General features: G+C 42.6%; 1 protein-coding gene across 1 annotated transcript in view; it reads left to right on the top strand.

The window, feature by feature from the left end:
* MALT1 (MALT1 paracaspase) overlaps positions 1-7,426 on the top strand; it is a 55,211-nt gene extending 47,785 nt beyond the window's left edge. Inside the window, exons 14-17 of the mRNA XM_081078048.1 lie at positions 405-554; positions 2,130-2,287; positions 3,829-3,954; positions 5,046-7,426. Of these exons, the coding sequence (XP_080934174.1) occupies positions 405-554; positions 2,130-2,287; positions 3,829-3,954; positions 5,046-5,486 (875 nt within the window). The 3' untranslated portion in view covers positions 5,487-7,426. The remainder of the gene's footprint in view (positions 1-404; positions 555-2,129; positions 2,288-3,828; positions 3,955-5,045) is intronic.
* The last annotated feature ends 15,038 nt before the right edge of the window (positions 7,427-22,464 follow it).

The raw sequence follows: 22,464 nt of genomic DNA, 5'->3' as shown, positions 1-22,464 counted from the left end.
AGTATATTTTAACTTTCTCATAGATGTGCAGTCATATGTTTCCTAATTGAATGTATTTCTCAACAAAGTCTAGACAAAATGACCACGTCTGACTTTTCAGTGAAGAAAATACGCTTTTAGCTCTTTATGCATTTCAAGGCTTAGAGTATTAAGGATTCCTTATTAGAATATAAAAGATAAAAGCTAGAAAGGGGCTTTAGAAGTGAGTTGGGTCAGTATTTTTATCTGTTTGCTCACTACCAGATTCTTACCACTTTGAATCATGACTGGCACATAGTAGATGCTTAGGAAATTTTTAAGTGACATTGAGATCTAACCTGATTCGGAGGAGAGTTCTTGGCCTAAATATTTAAAACATAATGAAAGGATTGTGGTCTTAAAAATATTTACTTCTTACCTTTCAGATATGGGTAAATGTCATCTTACCAAAGGCAAACAGGCTCTAGAGATTCGAAGCAGTTTATCTGAAAAGAGAGCACTTACGGATCCAATCCAAGGAACGAGTTATTCAGCAGAATCTCTGGTGCGGAATCTACAGTGGGCCAAGGCACACGGTACCGTAAAGTACTTTTTGTGAGGTCTTTCTATGATCTGCTTGTATTAAATCATGAAGTTTAACTGCAGCTTTCCTCCCAATTTTGCAATAGAAATAGTTTAGCCCAGTGGGCAAACCCAAGACTAAACAAAGGTTTCAGTTATAGATATTACACTGATTTATTTGATGTTGGGAATGTTAAATTATTTAACTCATTATTTTCAACACTGGTAAAATTAAAATGTGATCATTTTAAAAATAATTTTCAATTTATCTAAGATAGAGTTCCTTAGATTCTCCTCCATTGTGAACTGTGGAAGTGTTCTATTTCAAAAATCAGACAGGCTTGGCTTCTGATCCTATATCTTCCACTTGATAAACATATTATCTATAAAAGTTGGAGAAGAAATAGTACTTACTTGATAGGATTGTTGATACTGAATGAGATCACACATGAAAAGAGAATGGTGGTCAGCAAATACTATACCTTGTATGCTCATAAATGTACTGAGCATTCCGTCTTTGATGCTGGAATCAGTGGGTTAGTGGTAAAGAGAAGAGAAGGTGAAATTCATATCTGTAATTTAATTACCTTTGGTAATTCTATGTGATTTAGTGAAAAAGTAAGTTTAAATTATTGACTGAAATAAAGATTTTGGATTTTCTATGAGTCCCAAATGTCTGTGCTGTGACTGACTCCCTTATTATGGATAACTGAAAATAATTGTATTTGTTGAACTCCTATATAGTATCTTTCTTTTCATAATATATGAAAGGATATATTTTTGGTAAATTACCATGTTAAAGCACATTAAAATGTAAAATGCCATGAGTGTAGTCTCTTGGCATTCCAGATAATTGAATTCAAGTAATTGACATTGATTCTTTTCCTTTAAAAAAGCTCTAAACAACGATAACAGACTCTCAGTGGTAAAGATCAATTGTAAACAGAACCTTTCATAAAATAAAACTGAAAGGTCAGATAGAAAGTGTTTGTAATAAATTTGATAAGTAGATAATTAGTATATTCTATATAAATGGAAAACTGTCACAATTGTGAGGAACCATCAAATAGCTATATCCAACCATCCTAAAGCATTAAGTATATATAAGAAATATTGACTATGATATAAAAACAGAACAAAACCCAGAAGTATTACATTCAACAATAGCAGAATTGTTAAAGGTAACAAACCATTAAGTGACTTTCATTATTAAAAACTATTTTCATGAAGATTGCGGCAACAGGAAAAATATATCTGCAATTGTATGTATACTTTCGATTACCACTGTAAAAATTATATATGTGTAACAACAAGAACCATAAGAAAACAGTAAATGAAAGATTTTTATTTGCTTGACCGGCAGAATATTGGGCTTTTTTTCCCCCTTTTTTTTTTTTTGAGGAAGAGAGAGACAGAGAGAGAGTGTGTGTGTGTGTCTTTAAACAATGTTAGTTCTATAACATTTTTAAGCAAAAGAAAAAGCTCTGTGTATTTGTCCCATGAGAAGTATTTACTTGTTCCTTGTCATCAGAAAATTTACCAAGCATTCTTTAAACAATTATTTATTAGTTCTTCCTGTTCTTTTTCAGAACTTCCAGAAAGTATGTGTCTTAAATTTCAGTGTGGTGTTCAGATTCAACTAGGCTTTGCAGCTGAGTTTTCCAACGTTATGATAATCTATACAAGTATAGTCCACAAACCACCCGAGATAATAATGTGTGACGCCTATGTAACCGATTTTCCACTTGTAAGTCTCTCCTTTTTTCTTTTATTTAAAATGTAATGTTATATTCTTGCTTATTAAAGACTAAATTTTGGAAAAGTTAAAGTTGATGGTAAACATAAAAGAAATCTGTATATGTATATATACCACGTTTCCCCGAAAATAAGACCTAGCGAGACCATCAGCTCTAATGCATTTTTTGGAGCAAAAATTAATATAAGACCCAGTATTGTAGTATAGTATAGTATAGTATAGTATAGTATAGTATAGTATAGTATAGTATAGCATAGTATATCTGGTACTATATTATATTGTACTGTATTATATCATATTATAAGACCCTGTCTTATATTGTATTAAAAGAAGACCAGGTCTTATATTAATTTTTGCTCCAAAAGACACAATAGAGCTGATGGTCCAGCTAGGTCTTATTTTCAGGGAAACACAGTAATATATATAAATACTTAATTTGTATTTTAGTAACGAAATATTTAAAAACTAATTGCAAACGTACCTTAAATTTGTCAAATTTAGAAATGTCTGAAGTTCACCCAGGAAAGAAACCTTTAATTTCACGTACCCTAAATCAAACACTGTATGTGAAGGAATAAAATCCTATACATATGTCAAGAATAATTTCTATTTAAAAACTTTTGTTTCCAATATGAGTTATTACAACAGTAGAAGCCTTTTTTGTCAAGTTACAGTAGTATATTGGAAGAATAGAAGTCTTTTCTGTTCTTTCCAAGCATTTAGATACGGTATTTACTTCATGTTGGCCTAAAGAAGCCAATACACACACTTCTGTTTCCTACACAGATGTAGGAAATTGAGAAGTAAGCAAGGAGTAAGACAAACAAATACGAAATGTTGGCCTAAAGAAGCCAATAAACACACTCCTGTTTCATACACAGGTGTAGGAAATTGAGACGTAAGCAAGGTGTAAGACAAACAAATCACCTTTGCTGAAAGGTTTCATGGAGGACATTGCTTAGTGTGAGAGCAAATGGTCCAGCACTGAACCCCATAATTAGACAGGTCTGTCCACCAGTCTCGGCAGCTCTGGACCAGAATAGACTTCCCTGGACATTGGGCAGGGCAGAGCCAGAGGGCTTCTCTCTGGAGGAGCAGAACATATCTTCTGCCCTTGGCCAGGGGTTGGCTGTAGAAGAAGGAAAGGGAAGGGCTGCCTTTGGCATGTCCATTGATTCTTCTTAAATATACGAATTGTATAAATCCGCCTGCACTTTCCCCAATGTGATGAATAAAGAGATTCCAGGAGTCAAACACTAATGAGGCTCCAACTTGAATCTTGAATAGGTTTAGAAGTGTTTCTAGGAATAGTTTGAAAGTAACTATTCTTTCAGAGCTTTTTAAATGTATCAACGCAGAATTTAAAATGCCTGTTGTTAGTCTAGAATATCGTTTTGTTTCTTTAGCCCTGGATAAAAGATGACCTACTCAGGCCAGAATTCATGAGAGAGCAAGATCTGTTAAGATGTTTTATTGTCATAAACATTGTGACTTTCATTGATTTCATTAATAACATTTAACGATTTTCACAGGACCTAGATATTGATCCAAAAGATGCAAACAAAGGGACCCCTGAAGAAACTGGCAGCTATTTAGTATCAAAGGATCTTCCCAAGCATTGCCTCTATACTAGACTCAGTTCGCTGCAAAAATTAAAGGTTATTACTTTTCCTGTTTATAACTACTAATGGAAAACTTTATGAAAGCAAAAATTTATTTTGGCGTGTGTACCTTGTATTCGTCCAAGGATGTGCTGCTTCATTGGGTATAAAATTGAAGTAGAGATAACTGATCTACAGTAAGCCTCAGCAGTGTCCCTCTTCGTATTACGTTCTGTTTCTGATGATGGCCTGAGGGTTTTTGTGTGCAGGTATTTGTGATTACCTTCCACGTTGGTGAAAAGTGACAGACTTAGAGCATAGTCTGCTTTTAAATATCTAAGCATTTTCAAATAATCATTTCCCAGTTTTGTGGCTTTCTTCAAAACAAAGAGCAAGTTACAACTGGAATTTATGTTGATCTTTTTTCATTTCTCGTTGACTTACAAATTAGAAGCTACCTCTATATGGTTGAGCTTTCTAATAAAAGCATATCCTTGCCAAATCTGAGTTTTCAATTTATTTACAGCTGCATGACCATAGAATATGTATTAGCCAAAACTTGGGGAATAAAATGGGCTCGATTGACAGTTACACAAGGACAACAGACATAAGCCTGTTACCATCCTGTTCACAGTTCATCTACCTACAATCTTCTTTCATTTTGAATGTCAGTCCATTCTCTGAGCCCAGTGTACTTCTCCACCTATGATTGTGGGTTACTATTTCATAGTATTTTAAAAATAGCTAATACGTTGACCTAGGTGTAAAGCCAGATGCTTGTTTTAATGAAGGATCATTCCCCATCTCCAATAATAGAGAAGCATAAGTTTTCCAAGCCCCACTGTTTGGAAAATACCTTTTCACTGTTCATCAGGAATACAATACAAGATCTCTGTGATTTTGACTACTTTTGTAGTAAGAATTAGAATTACACTAATTGAAAGTATTAAATGAGGGAAAAGAAAAATGATTATAGCCAGCCTTTCTTAGTGTAGGGAAGGTGTAAAGGGTGCAATGAGGTTTTGGAACCTGAGAGAGGGGAATGAGGTGGATTTTCATTGTTGTTTGGTTTTTCCTGTACTTGTGTGATATTTTAAGATTGCTATATTTCCACGGTTGATAAAAATAACAAACCTTTTCCTTTTCAGGAACACCTAATCTTCACAGTATGTTTATCGTATCAGTACTCAGGATTGGAAGACACCATAGAGGAAAAGCAGGAAGTGAATGTTGGGAAACCTCTCATTGCTAAACTAGACATTCATCGAGGTTTAGGACGGAAGACTTGCTTCCAGACTTGTATTATGTGCAATGGCCCTTACCAGAGCTCCACGCCTACCTCAGCAGGAGCTGGACATTACCACTCATCTCAAGACTCATTCCTTGGTGTTTACCACTCACATCTTGACAGTTCAAGTAATGTTAGACCATCAGAAAGTTGTCATTGCAGCCAGGCTGCAGATGGATTTATTTCAAGGCATCATACTGACCATTATTTATGTCAATTTGGTAGAAGTAACGTGCCAGTCGAGACAACTGATGAAATACCATTCAGTTCCTCTGATGCGCTCAGAATTTCTGAAAAGTAACCTCCTTGTTTTTGAAAGTTATCATAATTACTAGATGCCTCATATGCAACAGTATTTATATAAAATGGGATATTGTGAAAAAGCAAATATGTGTATATATAGAGAGAAAATTACTAACAGGTATTTCATGGCACACTCAGGACTCTGAGATGTTGTAATTATATTTGTTAACCACAGACTTCCTTCTTTCTCTTTTAAGATTTTGTAAATTGGCTGATTCGTTCTGTAAGAGTGAGGTATGGATGTGTATATGTTTGTTTCTGTGTAACAAAAGTATTTCATTTTGACCACTCTAAGAACAGTGGGAATGACGTTATTGTAGAATAAGTCATCATATTTTTAGAACCAGAAAAAGAATCTTGGGGATCATCGGGCTTAACCTAATTTTATCAGCTGAAGAAACAGATTGAGGTGTGTTGTTTAAGTTAGACCTGGCATTGAGACCTCCCTGCAGATTTCTAGTCTGGTGTTTATTCCATTACACACACACCACCTTCCCGACAGATTCTGAGACCGGTATTATTTTTGTAGATAGATTTAAAGATAGATAGGTAGATAGATTTAAAGATAGATAGGTAAATATGCATGTCTATATATAATCTAGAAATGTACAAACTTTAGTTTGTAGTTATAGGGCTTTGATACAAATATCAGTTAAGAAGTTTGTATATAAATCTTATGTAGAACAAGATGAAATTTCTTGTTCTAAGGTTATGAAAGCATATGAGAGGTGATGAAATGTTTGTCTATGGTAAAGCTAGACAGCAGGATAATTTTGCACTGCATAATGTTGGTAGCTGCCCATCTGAATCTTCCAAACATTGGACATGTCTTCCTTGATAACATGGATTTTCTTATTGAGTTTTACTGGCCTTAGGAGATAATCTTATCACCTTTGCTTCTACCTAAAAGCAAGTTTAAAAAGCAACTGTCAATGACAATGACAAAAAGAAAAAATTGAATGAGTAAGTTGAAAACATCCCACAAAGGAAATCCCAGGCCCAAATGGCTTTACTGTTGTATTCTACCAAACATTTAAAGAATTAACATCAATCCCATACAAATCTCCCCAAAACCAGACAAAAACAGCACAAGAAAACTGCAGACCAATTTCTGTTATGGCTATAGATACAAAAATTATCAACAAAATACTAGCAAACTAGATCTAGCTACATATAGAAAGGATTATACACCATGACCAAGTGAGATTTAACCCCGAAATGCAAGGTTGGTTTAACATCCAACACCCAATATAATATGCAAATTTTCCCCATGATTCACAGTAGTTATAATCTATAAAGTCACCAATAATATGAATTAGTGAATACAGAGCCATAGCTCCTAGGTTAAGTGTGTGTGTGTGTGTGTGTGTGTGTGTGTGTGTGTGTGTGAAGTAGATGATAATCTTAAATCCTAAAAACAACTTACCTCTGGTATGTTCTATTTTCTGTATTTTACAAAAGAGAAAATGAGGTTTGGAGATATTAAGTGACTTGCCTGAGGCCACCCCACTAACAGGTGCCAGACTTGGGAGTCCAAACCTATCCAACTGGCCCCAGAGCCAGAGCTTCTTGCACTACACAGCCCTGTCCGCTCCCTGCCTTCTCCATCCTCTGGTCATCTCTGGAGAAAAGTAGAAACAAGAAGGTAAAATATTGCCTTGTTCGACCCCAGCTGAGAATATGCACATCAGGGAATTGAACATCCTCACCAGTCTGCACATTTCCATGAATGATCATAAAAGTGCTATGAGTATTGATTTGAGGATTACAAACACATTGGCAAATGCACAAATTCAAAATTATGAATAATAACCATCTACATACTGTGTTCATAAAGGACAAATTACCACATGATTGTCTTAATAGATACAGAAAATGCATTTGATAAAAGTCATCAACCTTTCATGACAAAAAAAAAGCTAGGAATAAAATTTCTTCAACATGATAAAGGGCATCTAACATCCTACTTCATGGTGACAGACTGAATGCTAAGATCGGGAACAAGACGAGGATATTCACTCATCACTTCTATTCAGCGTTGTACATGAGGGTTTAGCCATGGCACTTAGGCAGGAGAAAGAAATAAGAAGCAGCCATACTGGAAAAGAAGAAGTAAAACCGTATGTATTTATAGGTGGCATGTCTCATTATGTAGAAAATCCTAATGAATTCATTCAAAAACAAATGAGTTCAACAGGTTACAGGCTAGATACAAGATCAATACACAAAAATCAGCTTTATTTCTATACTAGCAATGAACATTGTGAAATTGAGATCGTTTTTTATTCTATTTACAATAGCATCAAGATAAAAAAATAAAACTACAAAACATTTGAAAGAAATTTTAAAATACCTAAATAAACGGAAAGACATCTTTATTCATGCATTGGAAGACTTAACATTGTTTAATGGCAGTGTCCCCCAGATTGGTCTACAGATTCAATGCAATTCCCATCAAAATCCCAGCTGACTTTTTTGCAGAAATTGACAAGGTGATGATAAAATTTGTATGAAAATGCAACGGACTTGCAACAGCCAAAACAATCTTGAAAAAGGTTGAAAGACTCAACCAATTCCAAAACTTACTACAAAGCTACAGTAATCAAGACAGTGTGGTACTGGCATAAAGATAGGCATGGATCAAGGGAATGTAAAATAGAATTCAGAAATAAACCTGTACAATTATGATTAATTGGTTTTTTTGACAAGGGTACCAATACCATCCAGTGGTGAAAGAGAATTTTCAACAAATAGTCCTAGGACAACTGGATAGCCAGGTGCTAAAAGGACCCCTCCCTTATACCATACACAAATTTTAATTCAAAATGGTTCATACACCTAAATATAAGAGATAAAACTATCAAACTCTTACAAGAAAACATGTAAATCTTTGTGACCTTGGGCTAAGCAATGGTTTTTTTAGATGCAACCCCAAAAGCACAAGAAAAACAATAAATTGGACTTCTTCAAAATTAGCTTTTGTTCTTTAAAGGATCCCGTCAAGAAAGGTTTATTTCCCTCGGGGACCACTGTCCTGTGTTCCTTGTCTATTATCTAAAAACTATTATTTCATGTATTTTGTCTGGTTTTCTAAGTTTTTAAGGTGGGAGAGTAAATCCAGTCCTATCATTCCATCATGGCTGGAAGTGAACGTTTGCAAGTAATTTTTAAAACGAGTCACAGACTCAAAAAATAATTTTTGATTAATTTGCATATATTGCAAGCAAGTTCCACTTTTCTGGGCAAACTATTTCCCTTCCGATTCACTCTTCCACCCCAAAGTCACTTGTTAAAAGGCAGCTTGCATCTACTTATTTTAGGAGAGTAAGGGGTTCAATATTATCCAAGCTTAAAGTGTAAATGTTATACAAAGGAAGGAAAGCAATAAGCCTTGGTGTGGGACTCATGGCTTTCTTTCTGGTAGGTGCAAATGTTTTACACACAGGGTCTCGTTTAACAGCCTTGCAATTCAGATGTGAAGAAACTAATTGTTAGGCTAACCCAAGATGTTAATCCACCCTGGTTAACCCAACTGGCAAGTAGCAGAGACAGGATGACTCAAACCCAGAAAACAACCCATTATTTTGTTTCCACAATGCTGCTGCTGATTCTCCAACAATGACGAGATAGACAATTGCTGAGTAATAAATGCTAACTCGACACAAGAGTGGTATAACGCTACTAAATGCTCTTTGATGAATTATTAAACACTGTCTAAGAGAGAAACATCTTTGTTTGAATGAAATTTGCAAGAAAACATCCTACGCTGAAAACAGGAGGAATGGCATCTTGAATTTGGTAACCTGGTCTTGGTGTTTTTCTGACACAGCAGGGAAAGAGCCAGCAGTGATTTCTGGGTGTTAACAGTGTGGCTTAATATTTCATTCTTCTAAGTATATGAAAAATATTTTTTAAATATTGAAGCATTCTTAAAGGAGAACATAAAATACCATCTCTAAGTGTGAAAGTCACAGGTCACATTCCAAAACTTTCCAAAGGAGTTGACCTAAAATTAGTAATGTTGCTATATTATGTTCAACATAGTTAGGACAGGAAAAGGTGTTTAAAAAATTTTTTTAAGTATTGTCCTAAGCTTTAGTTTGGCTACTTTCGACTTTGTGTAGAATGGTCCTACTGTGTGACAAAGATGTAGTGTCTTCCCTAAAAACTGATCAATTTTATAATATACGCGTATATCTTCTAGTATGTCTGACCTCAGGGTCATCTATTCCGTGCCCAGCCTGGGCAAGTGGCTTGATCTCCCCAATTTCCTGTTCCAATAGTTGACCTAATACATGAGTCCAATGGTTTTCAAACTGTTCAGAATATCTTCTCTCCGAAAGGGTGGGAGTGGGGTTCCCATCTTTTTCATCTACAGCACTTCTGCTTTTATCTGTTTATATGCTGCCTTTCCAAGTTTGCTTCGGTTTGCGTACTTTCTCAGCCAAAAAGCATGGATCTACTCTCTTCTCACTAGAATCCCTATTACTTAGGGGTTCTCCCCTCACACACACAGCCATTCATTCCCCGTACCAGCTGGGCAAACGCAATGTTGAGAAAGAAAGGAAAGAAAAATATCCCAACTGAGCTGTGAGGACTTCCCCGGTTCCAGGCAGGAGCTCAGTGGGCCGGTCCACATTAGCTGCCGGGGGCAAGTCCAGGCCCTAGGAGCAGGTACCGGCCAGCAGTTTGGCCAACAGCACCAAACTTGGCCCTCAAACCAACTTTGTCATTCAAGATGTGGCTTGCTGGTAGCCGTTATGAACAAGGCAAGATGCCATCTGATACAGTCCCATTGGAATCAGTCATTGCTAGTAGGTATTAAGTTTCTTAAAAGCCCGATTTTGCACTTTGGTGTCACCTGACCTAGTTGTTGCCCTGGGAGGTATCCAGTTCCAAGGCATGCAGTGGCACACCCACCAGCAAGGCAAAGGATGCCTGTTGGGGAAGACCAGGTGGGCAGCGCCCTGGGTCAGCACGCTCGTACATGCCGGCCCTGGAAGCACCGCTGTCTAAAAAGCCAAGTCACAGCCAAAGGTGCTTTTGTAAGCATGGAGGGAGCTCAGATGAAGCCAGTGGTTAAGTACCAGATCGTGCAGGGCTCTGTATTGCATGCGGAGTTTTGTAATCACCCTCTTGGCTATTGGCAGACTTTGAAGGAGATCAGACAAGAGACGTGACAGCATCACATTGATGTTCTGGAAATTGTCTGGCTGCAGGGTCTGGTGGAAATGGCCTGGAAGCAGGAGACCTCTTTAGAGACCCTTACAATGATGGGACCTGAGAGTGGACAGGACACCGAGGGTTCTGTTTTAGAAAGAAAATGGGGACATGGGGTGATGGCAAAGAGACAAGCTGGTGACGGGGGCACACCGTGAAACAACAAGCAGGATGAGACCACAACCCTAGCGAGGCCAAGAGCCAGAGCCCATGGGGGTGGGGGGGGGGGTTGGGGGGACAGTTGAAGCTCACCTGGCCCAATGGGCTTCAAGAGCATAGTCCTGGTCAACCGGAAAGGGCTGGCTATAATGAGGCCACCCTGCACCCACACAGGAGGGGTCGGACCAGGGAGAAACGCTAGGGCCCTGAGCAGGAGAGGACCCAGCAAAGAACGTGCGTGGGGACCTGCGGGGATTCTAGGCGCCCCTTGCAGGACTGCTGGCTCTCCTCCAGTCCTCCTGGGCAGGCCTTGCCTCGGCTTTCCCCTGATTGAGTTCTGGGGAGGCCATGAGCTGAGATTCCCAGCAGAGGGCAGCACAGGCTTGAATTTGTCCTTGGCTCTCGGCTCTGAGGACCCAATTAGCACCTTCCTAGTCCTCTGTGGGAAGAAAGCACTGAAGAGGCGATTTTGCATTTTCACAACCTGGAGTTTCCACACACACTCAGGGCCTCCCCATCTAGCCCGTGGCTTACTAAATGATGGGGAGAAAGGGGTGGGAGGGTGCAGAAGGAGAGCTGCCAGGGGAACCTAAGGAATGCATAAGGAAAGGCTGCCAGGGCAGCAGTGGTTGGCAGCCAGGCTCAGCAAAGCCATGAACAAGCCCTTGCAAGTGGTCACTCCTCTCTCCCCTCCTGTCCTCACCCGTCAAGACTCTAGTGCCAGAAAGCACAATCGGTGAGAAGCACCACCCCTGGCCATGGGCTTGACCACATGCCATGGACCTCCTCTGAGGGGGGTTCCTGCCTCCTGCCCACCTGGGGTCCCCCTTGGGAGGGTTCCGGGCCCAACAGCAAAAGAACCTACAGTTCCAGCTGACGTTTGAAACTTCCACACCTAGCAAAAGGAAAAGAAACCAGACAGGAGATTTGTGGACATTTCCCCAGATGTGACCCTGCCTTGAGCCTCAGAATAGAGTGTCAATCATGTCAGTCATGAATGAAGTTCTTAAGTCCTTTCCACTCTATTTTTTTTTCTTTTTTTTTGGTAGTATGGGGACAGAGTCCTAGCAGTTTCCAGGCTCTCAGCCTCACGAGGAAAGGTGCTGGTTCGATTATTAGATGGCCATCAGCTGTGATCAGATGGCCATCCACTGTAACTAGTTGGCCATCAGCTGTTACCGGTTAGCCATTACCCACTGATATAACTGCCATGGCTGAGCGAGCAAGCGCGGATTGCAGTTAGCAAGGGGGGGGTTGGATGGCAGAGAAGTGGGTTGCGGATCATGTGGCTCCTGCTTCCTGTGTCTCCAACCCAGCCGCCAGTGAGAATATAGTGGTATGACTCCCCTATCTATGGTTCCGTGGGTGTTCCATTTTAACCTCACTATATCCTGCGTTCTTATGTGGGGAGCGGGAGCTGAGACCCTGCGTGACAGGTAATGATTGTATTTTTTTAATTGAGGTAAAATATACATAAAATAAAATGTACAGTCTTAACTATTTGAAACGTACAGTTTAGCCACGTTAATTGTATTCACATTGTTCCCACTCTAAGTTTTTAGAGTGATTTCTCATGTACAGAACCGGAGGCAAAGAGATGGACTATGGGCCTCCAAGAAAAGACGGAGGCCTGGAGAATGATTTCACTGAGAAACACATGGAAGGAATTCCAAGGTGGGCATGAGACGTTTTTCAGGCCCCTGCACCTATGAATTTCCGGGACACCTCTGCCCAGGGGAAGAGAAAGTAGGGGAGTGGGGATGGGGGTGTTATATACTATACATCTCAGTCATATCTCCCCCATGCCTTCCCCATCATTGGCCAGACAGGTCCTGCAGCTCACCTAGAAGAAGTCAGTGAGTACCCCAAAGCGATCCTTGCCCACATTCAGAAACAGGACCAAAGGCTATTCAAAATCCTCTGAAATGTCACTTTGAAAATAATCTGCACAGTATGTAAATGAAAGTGACAAAGAGTTATGGCCAAAAAAATTTTTTTAAGCAGTAAGATGCCTTAGATATTTGGCCCTCCAGAAACTAGAAAGCTGAACAAGACAAAATTTGAACCCCAGTGCAAACTGTGGGTACTATTGAGACACCGCCTGCTATGAGCCTGGCACTGGGCTAACAACTTTATCAGACCTTTGCGATGGAGGTGTGTTATTGTGCCTGTTACAGGGGAGGAAACTGAAGCCAGAGGGCTGGCGGACTTGGCCAAGCCCAGAGAGGAACTAAATGGTGGAGCCTGGATTTGGACCCTGGCAGACGGGCTCCAGCGACATGGCTTCTTGGCCTCACCTTTGCTGTCACGGTGCTGGGTGCTGGAGTGCAGCAGCCATGAGACCAGCTGTGGCGTTTCTGTCCTGGGGTTGCTCAGAAGTAGAAAGAGGATGAATTTCCCCTCTTTGAGCAATGTCCGAGGCAACCAGCCCTAATGAGCTAGAACTGCCCTGAATCTGTCCGTCTTGACGGGTAAATTAATTTCCACATAAAATCTTTAACAAGGATTAGCAGTGTAGCCACGGCAGCATTCACCCACAGTCACCAATCCTCCCACCTCTTTCCACCACATGCCCTCTGTTTTGGCTTTAGTGAAACAATGTCATCAAAGGACCTGAGAAAATCCAGAACGTTTTAATAACCCAACATGTCTTGAAATGTGATGTCTGTGGAAGACGACCTTGTCCTGTCTCCTTTTTCCTTCTTGACCTTGCTGTTCAGCTCTTTAAGGGACTTGCACCTGAGAGCGCCTGGTCATGGAGACTGTGTTCTCCCTTGATCTGAAAGGGAGAGAGAAAAGTAGAACAGGAAATGTAGAATGACTTTTTATTTTCCTGTACTTGGTTGTTTTAAATGCATTTGGGTTCTTATATTTCAAGCCAGTCGTAGGTGGAAAAGAAAAAGGGTTGAAAACCTTTTTTTCAGGCGCACCATGCAACTGAGCACACCGTGATTTTAATAAACCTCTCCTTTCTTTGGCTCCTTCCGTAGCTGACCTTGCCCCTCAACCTGTACTCACCCATTGTCATTGGGGAAGGGATGTGGGAGGGACCCAGTAGCTACTCTAAATGGTGACAACCCACATCCATTTCTCATCACCCAACTATACCTACAGAACAAAAAGCACAGCCTTAGTGCCCAGCAGTTTATTTGTATCTGATTTGTACATAAATAAATGCACACACACTTTCCTTTTTCCCTTTATCTGTTGCTTATTTTTCATAATTGAGTCCTGCTTTCATTTGTATGTACAAGTGGGTGATATTTTAATGTACTTTCAGTTATAAGTGTTTCAATAGATACTGAGTGTTTAAAAAAAAAAAATCCAAAACAACACAAGGTACTGAGTGTGGAGACCGCCATGCCTGCTGTTGCGGGGGGGCTGGGTTTGCATTTGCTCCTTTCAGGATTTGTGTCATTTTGCAGAGATGGCATTTACCCCTTGCTCACATTCCCAAAGGCAGCGGCACTAGGTGGCTTTGGAACTTTTGCCTTCCCTTTTGCCCAGCAGTAGCGTAGGTATCTAAATGTCCCCCATGCTTCCCCAGCCACCCTTAAAATGAAGTGTGTGCCCACCCTTCTGCACTGTGCGCGCACACACACACACCAGTCCCTTGCCAGGAAGTGCCCCCAGTAGGGCAGCTCTTCCCGGGACATATCAGTTAAAATGAACTTTTTCTCGCTTTATCTGCACGGAGCCATTTTTCAGAGAGAATAGGATATGAATTCTGTGTTTGGGGGGATGGCATTCTCTTCCCATCCCCCATCCTGTTGGACCAAATTAAATGTCCATTTCGATTTTTTTAAACCCGGGTTTCTCAATCTTGGTACAATTGAAATAGGGGGGACAAATAATTTTTTGTTGTTGGGAGCTGCCCTGTGAATTGTGGGATATTTCAGCAGCAGGATATTTACTGGCCTCAGCCTACTAGATGCCAGTAGTACCACCCAAAATTGTGACACCAAAAATGTCTCCAGACATTGCCAAATGTCCTCTGGAGGCAATATTGCCCCCAGTTGAGAATTGCTGGTCTAGTGGTTAGAAGCCAGGGATACTGCAAAACACCCTACAATGCGCAGGACAACCCTCCTCCCCACAACAAGAAATTATCGGGCCCAAAATGTCAGTAGTGCTGAGCTCGAGAGACCCTGCCTGCCCTGATGGTTTAGCCCATTAGTCATGTCTTTTGTGTTTTTTGCAACTTACCAGACTCCCATCTGACACATGCCTCACTAAGATTTTTCTCTATACAATCAAAGGATTGACAGAACTCTATAAAAAGTGAGGGCTCTGAAGAGGGAAAGGGTGCTTATCCTAAACTTGGGCCTATCCCAGACTGCAGAGATGGCATTTACCCCTTCAAAGGGAAAGGAGAGCAGGAAATTGGGTCTCCAGGGGACATGACCAGCAGGATGCCAAGGGCATGATGGTCACTGTGACCTCAGACCATGGTTTCTGTGCAGAGTCTCCCACTGGGGACTTCAAAGGAGACAGCAGGAGAGAAGGGCAGCGACAAATCTCATGTGCTTGGGACCTGTGTGGACGGGAGTCCGTGCCAATGGTACAGGGACAGCCAGAGGCACCCATGCGCTCGGGGACCAGATCAGGTCCTAGAATCTACCATCAGATCTGACTACAGGGCAGATTTGTGACCAGGACCATCGTGCAGGTTTTGGACGCTATCGTGCTGTCCACTCTCTGGGGAAGGTGAGACGCCCGTCCTGAATGGTGCTGACTTGGGGATGTTCTCTGAGAAGCAGAAGGGAACGCTTGCCTTTGGTGGGTGTGGCTGCCATCAGGATTCCCCTTCCTAACTCAAAGCCAGAAACAGTCTCATTAGAGATAATAAAAAATAATAACTCCATGTGCTTCGGCTGTTAAATAAGCCATTTTCCTTTCTCTGTGACTGCAGTGGCCAAGGCTGTCTCCACAAGGCCATCGCCCCATCAACCTGTGTCGCTAGAGGTTAAAGGGCTTTTTCTGCTCTGGGGGAAAAGAAATGTGTGCTGCTCCAAGATGTCAGCGCGCCCCTAGCTCAAGAGAGTCCGAGGAATGGCCTGCGTTGCCCCCAAGGTGGGGACAGAAGAAGCACAGCTCTGGTTTACACACTGCAGAACTCCAATGGGCACTTCATGGGCGAAATCCTCCAGAGTCTTTTCTCTTGGATTTAGAGAAATGGACATTATGGGAAGTTTCCATATTGCAGAAGTCCCTCCTCTTGGTGTCATTGATGTCCCAGGGGAGGAGGCGGAATGACGGCCCCCAAGGACATCCACATTCTAAACCCCGGAACTGGAAGGTTATCTTCATGGCAAAGGGATTTGCAGATACGCCGGACAGTCTTGAGGTCGGGAGGTTGTCCTGAATTGTCTGGGTGGTGGGCCAACGTCATCACAAGCCTCACTATGACAGGAATGGAGGGAGAGCTAGAGATGAAAGGAGAAGGCGATATGCCAGATTTGTGGCCAGAAGCAGAGATTGCAAGGATGCTCTTTAAAGATGGAGGAAGGGACAACAAAGCCAAGGAGCATCGACAGCCAAGAGAAGCTGAGAAGGCAAGGAAATGGCTTTTCCGCCCCAAGCCCCCAGCCAGCCCATCTGATGTTCCTTCCTGCATGCCTATCTGTCTGACTCTCTTGGGAATCATTTTAATCTGATTTTACCTGTATTTGAATGTTGCGGAGGAGGAGAAGGGATGATATGAACCTTCCAACTCTTCCCCCTGTTGTCCTGCTCAATGATTAGCCCAGAATTAATATTTTTCAGAATGTTATTCCTGCCTCGTCTTGGGGCAAGTAAAGAGTCTCCCTTACCTAGAACTTACAGCGTAAAAACCTTGTTTACAAGGGAGTTTTACTGCTCCAGCCTTGGGGGGGCAGAGGGTGCTTTGAAGAACAGCTTGTTCCTTGTCCTGACTCTAATGTCCTACAAGTCCGATTAATGGTCCACCGGTGTTCCCTTCCCCAGCCAGTCACTTCCGGGGGATTTTGTGAGGATTCACGACTTAGCATTTGGAAAGAACTCCTTGAACTCCTAGAGAAATAAAAAAATCTCACAGCTGGAAATTCTGATGCCTTGTAATGAGTCCTTAAAAAATCCCCAAAGCACTTAAAAACGCATGTTGCTCCCCAGCCGTAGTTATTAGGTACTTAAATATATGTGTGTGTGTATATATATATATATATATATATATATATATATATACATATATATATGTATATATATCTATATTTCCATACCTGTTACGTACAAAGCTGCCATCCCAGATCACGTGTCATGTACCAGGAAGACAGTTATGCGCATTACAGACAGGATCTCGTTGATTTAGGAAGATAAAGATCACCTGTCACCTGGGCTCCCCGGTTCCCGGAAGGCACACAAAACCCCAGGAGGGTGTTTACATGGACCCTGGTATCACCCGCAGTTGGAAGAGAGCCTTGTCCAGTGCCTGACACAGGGTGGCAACTCAGTGTTGTGAACAGATGGCATTTCTCTTAATGATAGCAAAGTGAGCTGAGCCATTACTGGAGAGACCAAGCTTCAGAGAAGCAGAAATGGATTACATCAATAGTACGCATTTCTCCTCTTCTGGTCATTTACAGCTAAGAAATGCACAGTGCCGGACAGGGGCTGGAATCCGTTCCTGACACCAGGACTTTCCTTCTTCGTTCTCGGCTCCTCAGTCCTGCTGCTTCTTTCCCAAATAAGCACAATCTAGGGTAGTGACACACTGAGGATGTGGATGGACTCTCCTTTGGAAGCTGTTTTCTGAGTATTGTCTCTCACCGGAGCACCACCAGGAATGCCATAAAGCACTTGTCAGAAGTCCACTTATGGTTTGGCTCATTTTCCCAGAAAAGGAGAGGACAGAGAAGAGAGACTTTCAACTGTAGGGAAGCAGAGTAAATAAGTACAGAAGAACACAACTTGTGTTCTTTACTCTTCAGTGACGATTTGGAGGGGTCTTTGCATGTAAACAGCCACGAGGTGGCACTATTATTCTCCAAAACTGCTTCAGCGGGTGTAGAGGTGTGGTGTGAGCCCTGTGTATGGTGATGTGGGCGGGTGTTGTGCTGCGGTGTGTGTGGTATGTGTATGTTGGGGTGTGTAGCATGTGGCATGTGGCATATGTGTGCATACGTGTGCTGGGGATGAGAGGCAATTTCCCTCTCATGCACCCATCACACTCAGCTAGGCAGCCAACGCCTTATTTTCCCTTATCCCAAACCAGTCACCCGCACCCCCTCCTTCTCCATCACCTTTTCATTCTTGGTCAAAAATTAGCAGAGAAGTGCAAGAAAACCCAGCAGAGATCATGAAACAAATACCAAATCAAAGTTATTTCCCAAACACCTTGGGAAGAACAGTGAGGTCCTCGCTTCTTTGTTACCCCATTCTCTCTCTCACTTCCTTTTCCTAGCACCCCTACCCCCCATTCCTCTCCAACCCTAGACAGATGCTTTATTGCTTTTTGGGAATATCTCCCCCATCATTCTGATGATTTCCTTCTGGTAGTGATATTCGTTTGAAAAAAGAACTGTAGACAGAGTAAAGACCTCAAAGGAATGATTCTTTAAAGTTGGCTCTTCAGGCACATTTCACATTCGACCATCTGGATCTGGAGGATATGTCCCCTAAAATCACACGAGCAGGGGAGGACCCACCTCCTCCGTCTCTGTGTAGAATTCTCCTCAAAGGCCTTTAAACGCCAGCCTTGCCTGAGAACCTGGACGGTACAGCCAGGAAGGCAAACCTTACTCGAGAGCAAAAACATCTCTATTCATTGATTTTGTTCTTTCTCCACCTGCTTAATAGGCATTAAAAGCCATCCACTGAAGGACCGCCTCCAGCCGTTTTCAAACGCACTGACATAATGGACTTGTCTCCATAGCACAAAACTCTAGGGACTCAGGGTAGGCAAACCATTTCTAACAGTCAGGATGCAGGAGGGACAGTCCATGCTTTGGCAAGAGCTTGCGTGTTGCGGAGCGCTTGGAGTTCACATCCAGGCTGCACCATCTGAGTGGCTGAGTGACCCTGGGCAAGTTATGGAAGATACCTGAGCTTCCAGGCCTGTGTGTCTGTAAATCGGGGTTAATAATCCTTGCGCACTAGCTTATTGGGAGCCATGGAGATCGCACAAGCACATCCCCAAGGCCAAAAGGTCGTAGACAGAATTACTATCATTACACACCACACATGTGCGAGATGTTTATTAAACACAGGAATATCTTAATCCTAAGAGCAACCCTATTTTGTAGAAGTCAAAAGTGCAGCCAAGGCAATTAAGTGCTTCGTGGACAATCTGAACTGTCGGAGGAAGGCTGTCCTGGCCGTGGTAAGAAAGATGCTGGTCTGGGGTCCCGTTCCTCCCCGTGAGAAACCAACTGGGATCTTTTTGTTTGTGTGAAGTGGGGGGAGTCGGTCTTAGGATGGGTAAGATTTGGGTTTACGTGCGCTGTTCTGCGGTACGCTCTTCTGTGTTGGTGATGCAGCCAACAAGAAAAAGGCCCCTCAGTGAAACAGGTGACACTAACTAGCATGACATTTTCCGGGTTGAAACAATGGTCCTTAAGGAATGGCATGATGGGAATTACTAAAAACAGCAAGGTCTCCCTCCAGAAGACATTTATTTTATTTTATTTTATTATTTTATTTTATTTTATTTTTATTTTTATTGGGGGATATTGGGGAACAGTGTGTTTGTCCAGGGCCCATCAGCTCCAAGTCAAGTCGTTGTCCTCAATCTAGTTGTGGAGGGCGCAGCTCACTGGCCCATGTGGGAATCGAACCGGCAACCTTGGTGTTATAAGCACTGCGCTCTCACCAACGGAGCCACCCAGCCGCCCCCATTTATTTTATTTGTAAGGGATTTAGTTAAATCATGTTTGTAAAATACACTAACCTCTTGGGTGTGGCAGGAATGGTGGCTGTGTTTTTAGATCTGGAAGCTCGCATGTCTAAGAAGCAAAACCTCAAAAAACGACGGGTGACAGTACCTTTCTACTAAATATGGCGTATCTAGTCCACAAAATTTGCCAGTGTCTTTAGGCCTGCAGGGTTTTATTGACCCCCTCAAGGCCATCAGAACTTTTATTATCCTGGCCGAAAACTGAGACTGCAAAGAGGACAGAGGACGGGAGACTTTGGTTTGCTTTTGCAGTGTGTGGGGGTGGGTGGGTGTGTGTGTAGGAAATAAATGGGAAGGAGGAATGTGGGGGAGAGATGGACATGAAGCAGGAAATATGCAAAAGCAAGAGGGAGGGAGAGAGGACCACAGGAAAATAGAGACATGACACAGGGCCACCAGAGGTTAAAGGATTGAGCATCCCTGCAGCAGAAGGGACTTGAGAGGGAGAAGACTTAAAGAAGCACCTAGAATAGAAATGCTAAGAACACCTAGTTGTTTTGACAGGGCTGGTCAGAAAGTGCCAAGCGTGAGGACTCGGGGCTGAGAGCCAGGACCAGCTGCCAAGCAGGGCTTTCGGGAACTGGTGTACTCCTCTTCATCAAAGGGAAAGATCCCAGGCCTCTTTCTAACACCTCCTCCCCTTTCAGCCTGTAAACAAGGAGCTCTCTTGTGCCACAGGCCCCTTTCTAGCCTTCTCCTCCCAGGGAGGGGGATGAGGACCGTAAAGGCTCTCCCCCCCCATTCCGTACCCCAGGGCTCAAGCGTGTCCACAGCTCCCTCCACCTCTAAGAAGGGAAGGCCCTGGGAAGGCTGGCTCCTCCCTTCCTTCCCCCACTGCTTTTCCCAGCTGGGGCCCTCCACACAATGGAGTCGGGCCAGGCTCGGTTGCTGAGGGAACCAGCAACTGGCCCAACCCCCTTCCCCACAGAAATAGCCAGAGGAGAGGAGCAAAGGATTAAATTGCCCTAATCTCCAGGCTTCAGAGGAGGCTGGGAGCCTGGCCAGTGTGAGGTGGCAGCTCCCCATTGGCCCAGAGGAAGCTGGAGGCCACAGGCCTAGTCTTACCTCTCCGTTGTGCCCCACCTCCACTTCCCTCTCCTCAACCACAAACCCCCCAAAAGGGAGACCACCAGTTTTGCTTCCCTCACACGGGTAGAGAGGGCCAAAGCCAGCTGCTGCCTGGTTTTACTGTTTGTGATCTCTCCAGCTTGGAATCGAAAAGGAGCTGCCCTAGTGAGAGACTCGATTTTGTTTAGTTCTGACTCGTGGTCTGTAAACGTTGGTGGAGATGAATCAGATCACCTTCTACCTTCAGCTGAGGCTCTGCACGAACGCATGAAGGTGTGTCTCCACCACAGCACCACCGGTTCACCCTCTCTCCTGGCTCAGTGATGTCCATAGCTCCGCCGGGGTGACAGCTGCAGCATGGCATTCAAAGGCCTTCCTTAGATCTTTTGGTTCAGGGGAGTTCGTCCCGAAACTATGCATTAGGGCACACTTTTAAAATACCCATTCCCAGGCCCCATCCCAGCCTACAAATTCAGATTCAATTAGTGCAGAGTGGGACAAAGGGAAAGGTATGTTCTAAATGCCCTGGTGATTTTAATGGGTCCGCTGCACTGAGCACCACTGGTGGACGTTTCAGAAATGAGCAAACTGAGGCCGCGTGGGGCGAGTGGCTGGTCCAAGTAGACACTATCCACAGTGAACTTGGGACAACACTGTTTTCTTGACTTGAGAACAGTATTCTTTCTGTCATGTTACATTTTCTGCTTTAAAATTTTTTTTGACAGTCATACACACACTATTTAGGAAATTTATAAAATATTGGAAAGTATGAAGAAGACAATTAGATCACCCAGAAACCCCAACACCCAGAGTTAGTCATGTTAACTTTTTGTTCATCCATTTTTCCCATTCTTGATTTACAAAAAGGTCATACGGAGGATGCAGCTTGTTGTCCTCTTTTCACCCCATTTTGATTCCCAGGATGGGCCCCTTATACACCGCTGGGCAAAGTATGAATTGGCAATTTTTTTAAGCAGGCTCTTTGGCAATGAGTATCAAGAACATCATTAATTTATTACCGTTTAGGGGGCGGCTGGATGGCTCAGTTGGTTAGAGCACGAGCTTTGAACAACAGGGTTGCTGGTTCAATTCCCACATGGGCCAGTGAGCTGCGCCCTCTGCAACTAGATTGAAGACAACAAGCTGCCGCTGAGCTTCTGGAGGGGCAGCTGGATGGCTTAGTTGATTAGAGCACAAGCTCTGAACAACAAGGTTGCAGGTTCAACTCCCTCGTGGGATGATGGGCTGTGCCCCCTGCAATTAAAGATTGAAAACGGCGAATTAACTTGGAGCTGAGCTGCGCCCTCCACAACTGGACTGAAGTCCAATGACTTGGAGCTAATGGGCCCTGGAGAAACACACTTTTCCCCAATATTCCCCAATAAAATTAAAGAAAAAAATTATCACTGTTCAGCTCACTAATTCTATCTCTAGGAAGCTATCTTCAAAGAATGATAGGATGCATGTAACAAATTTATTTACAGAGACTTTCATGTTAGTGTTCTTTATAATAGCCAAACTTATCAACCTCATAAATGTACAAAGCTTATGCATGAGATGAAATACTCTGTGGTCCCTGAGCATCACGTTTTCACAGAATGTGTACTAGTAGCTACAA

This window comes from Rhinolophus hipposideros, assembly GCF_964194185.1.
Source record: "Rhinolophus hipposideros genome assembly, chromosome: 17".
NCBI classification, from domain to species: Eukaryota; Metazoa; Chordata; class Mammalia; order Chiroptera; family Rhinolophidae; genus Rhinolophus; species Rhinolophus hipposideros.
Note: the sequence above shows the minus strand (reverse complement) of the source record. Positions and strands in the feature narration are given on the sequence as shown.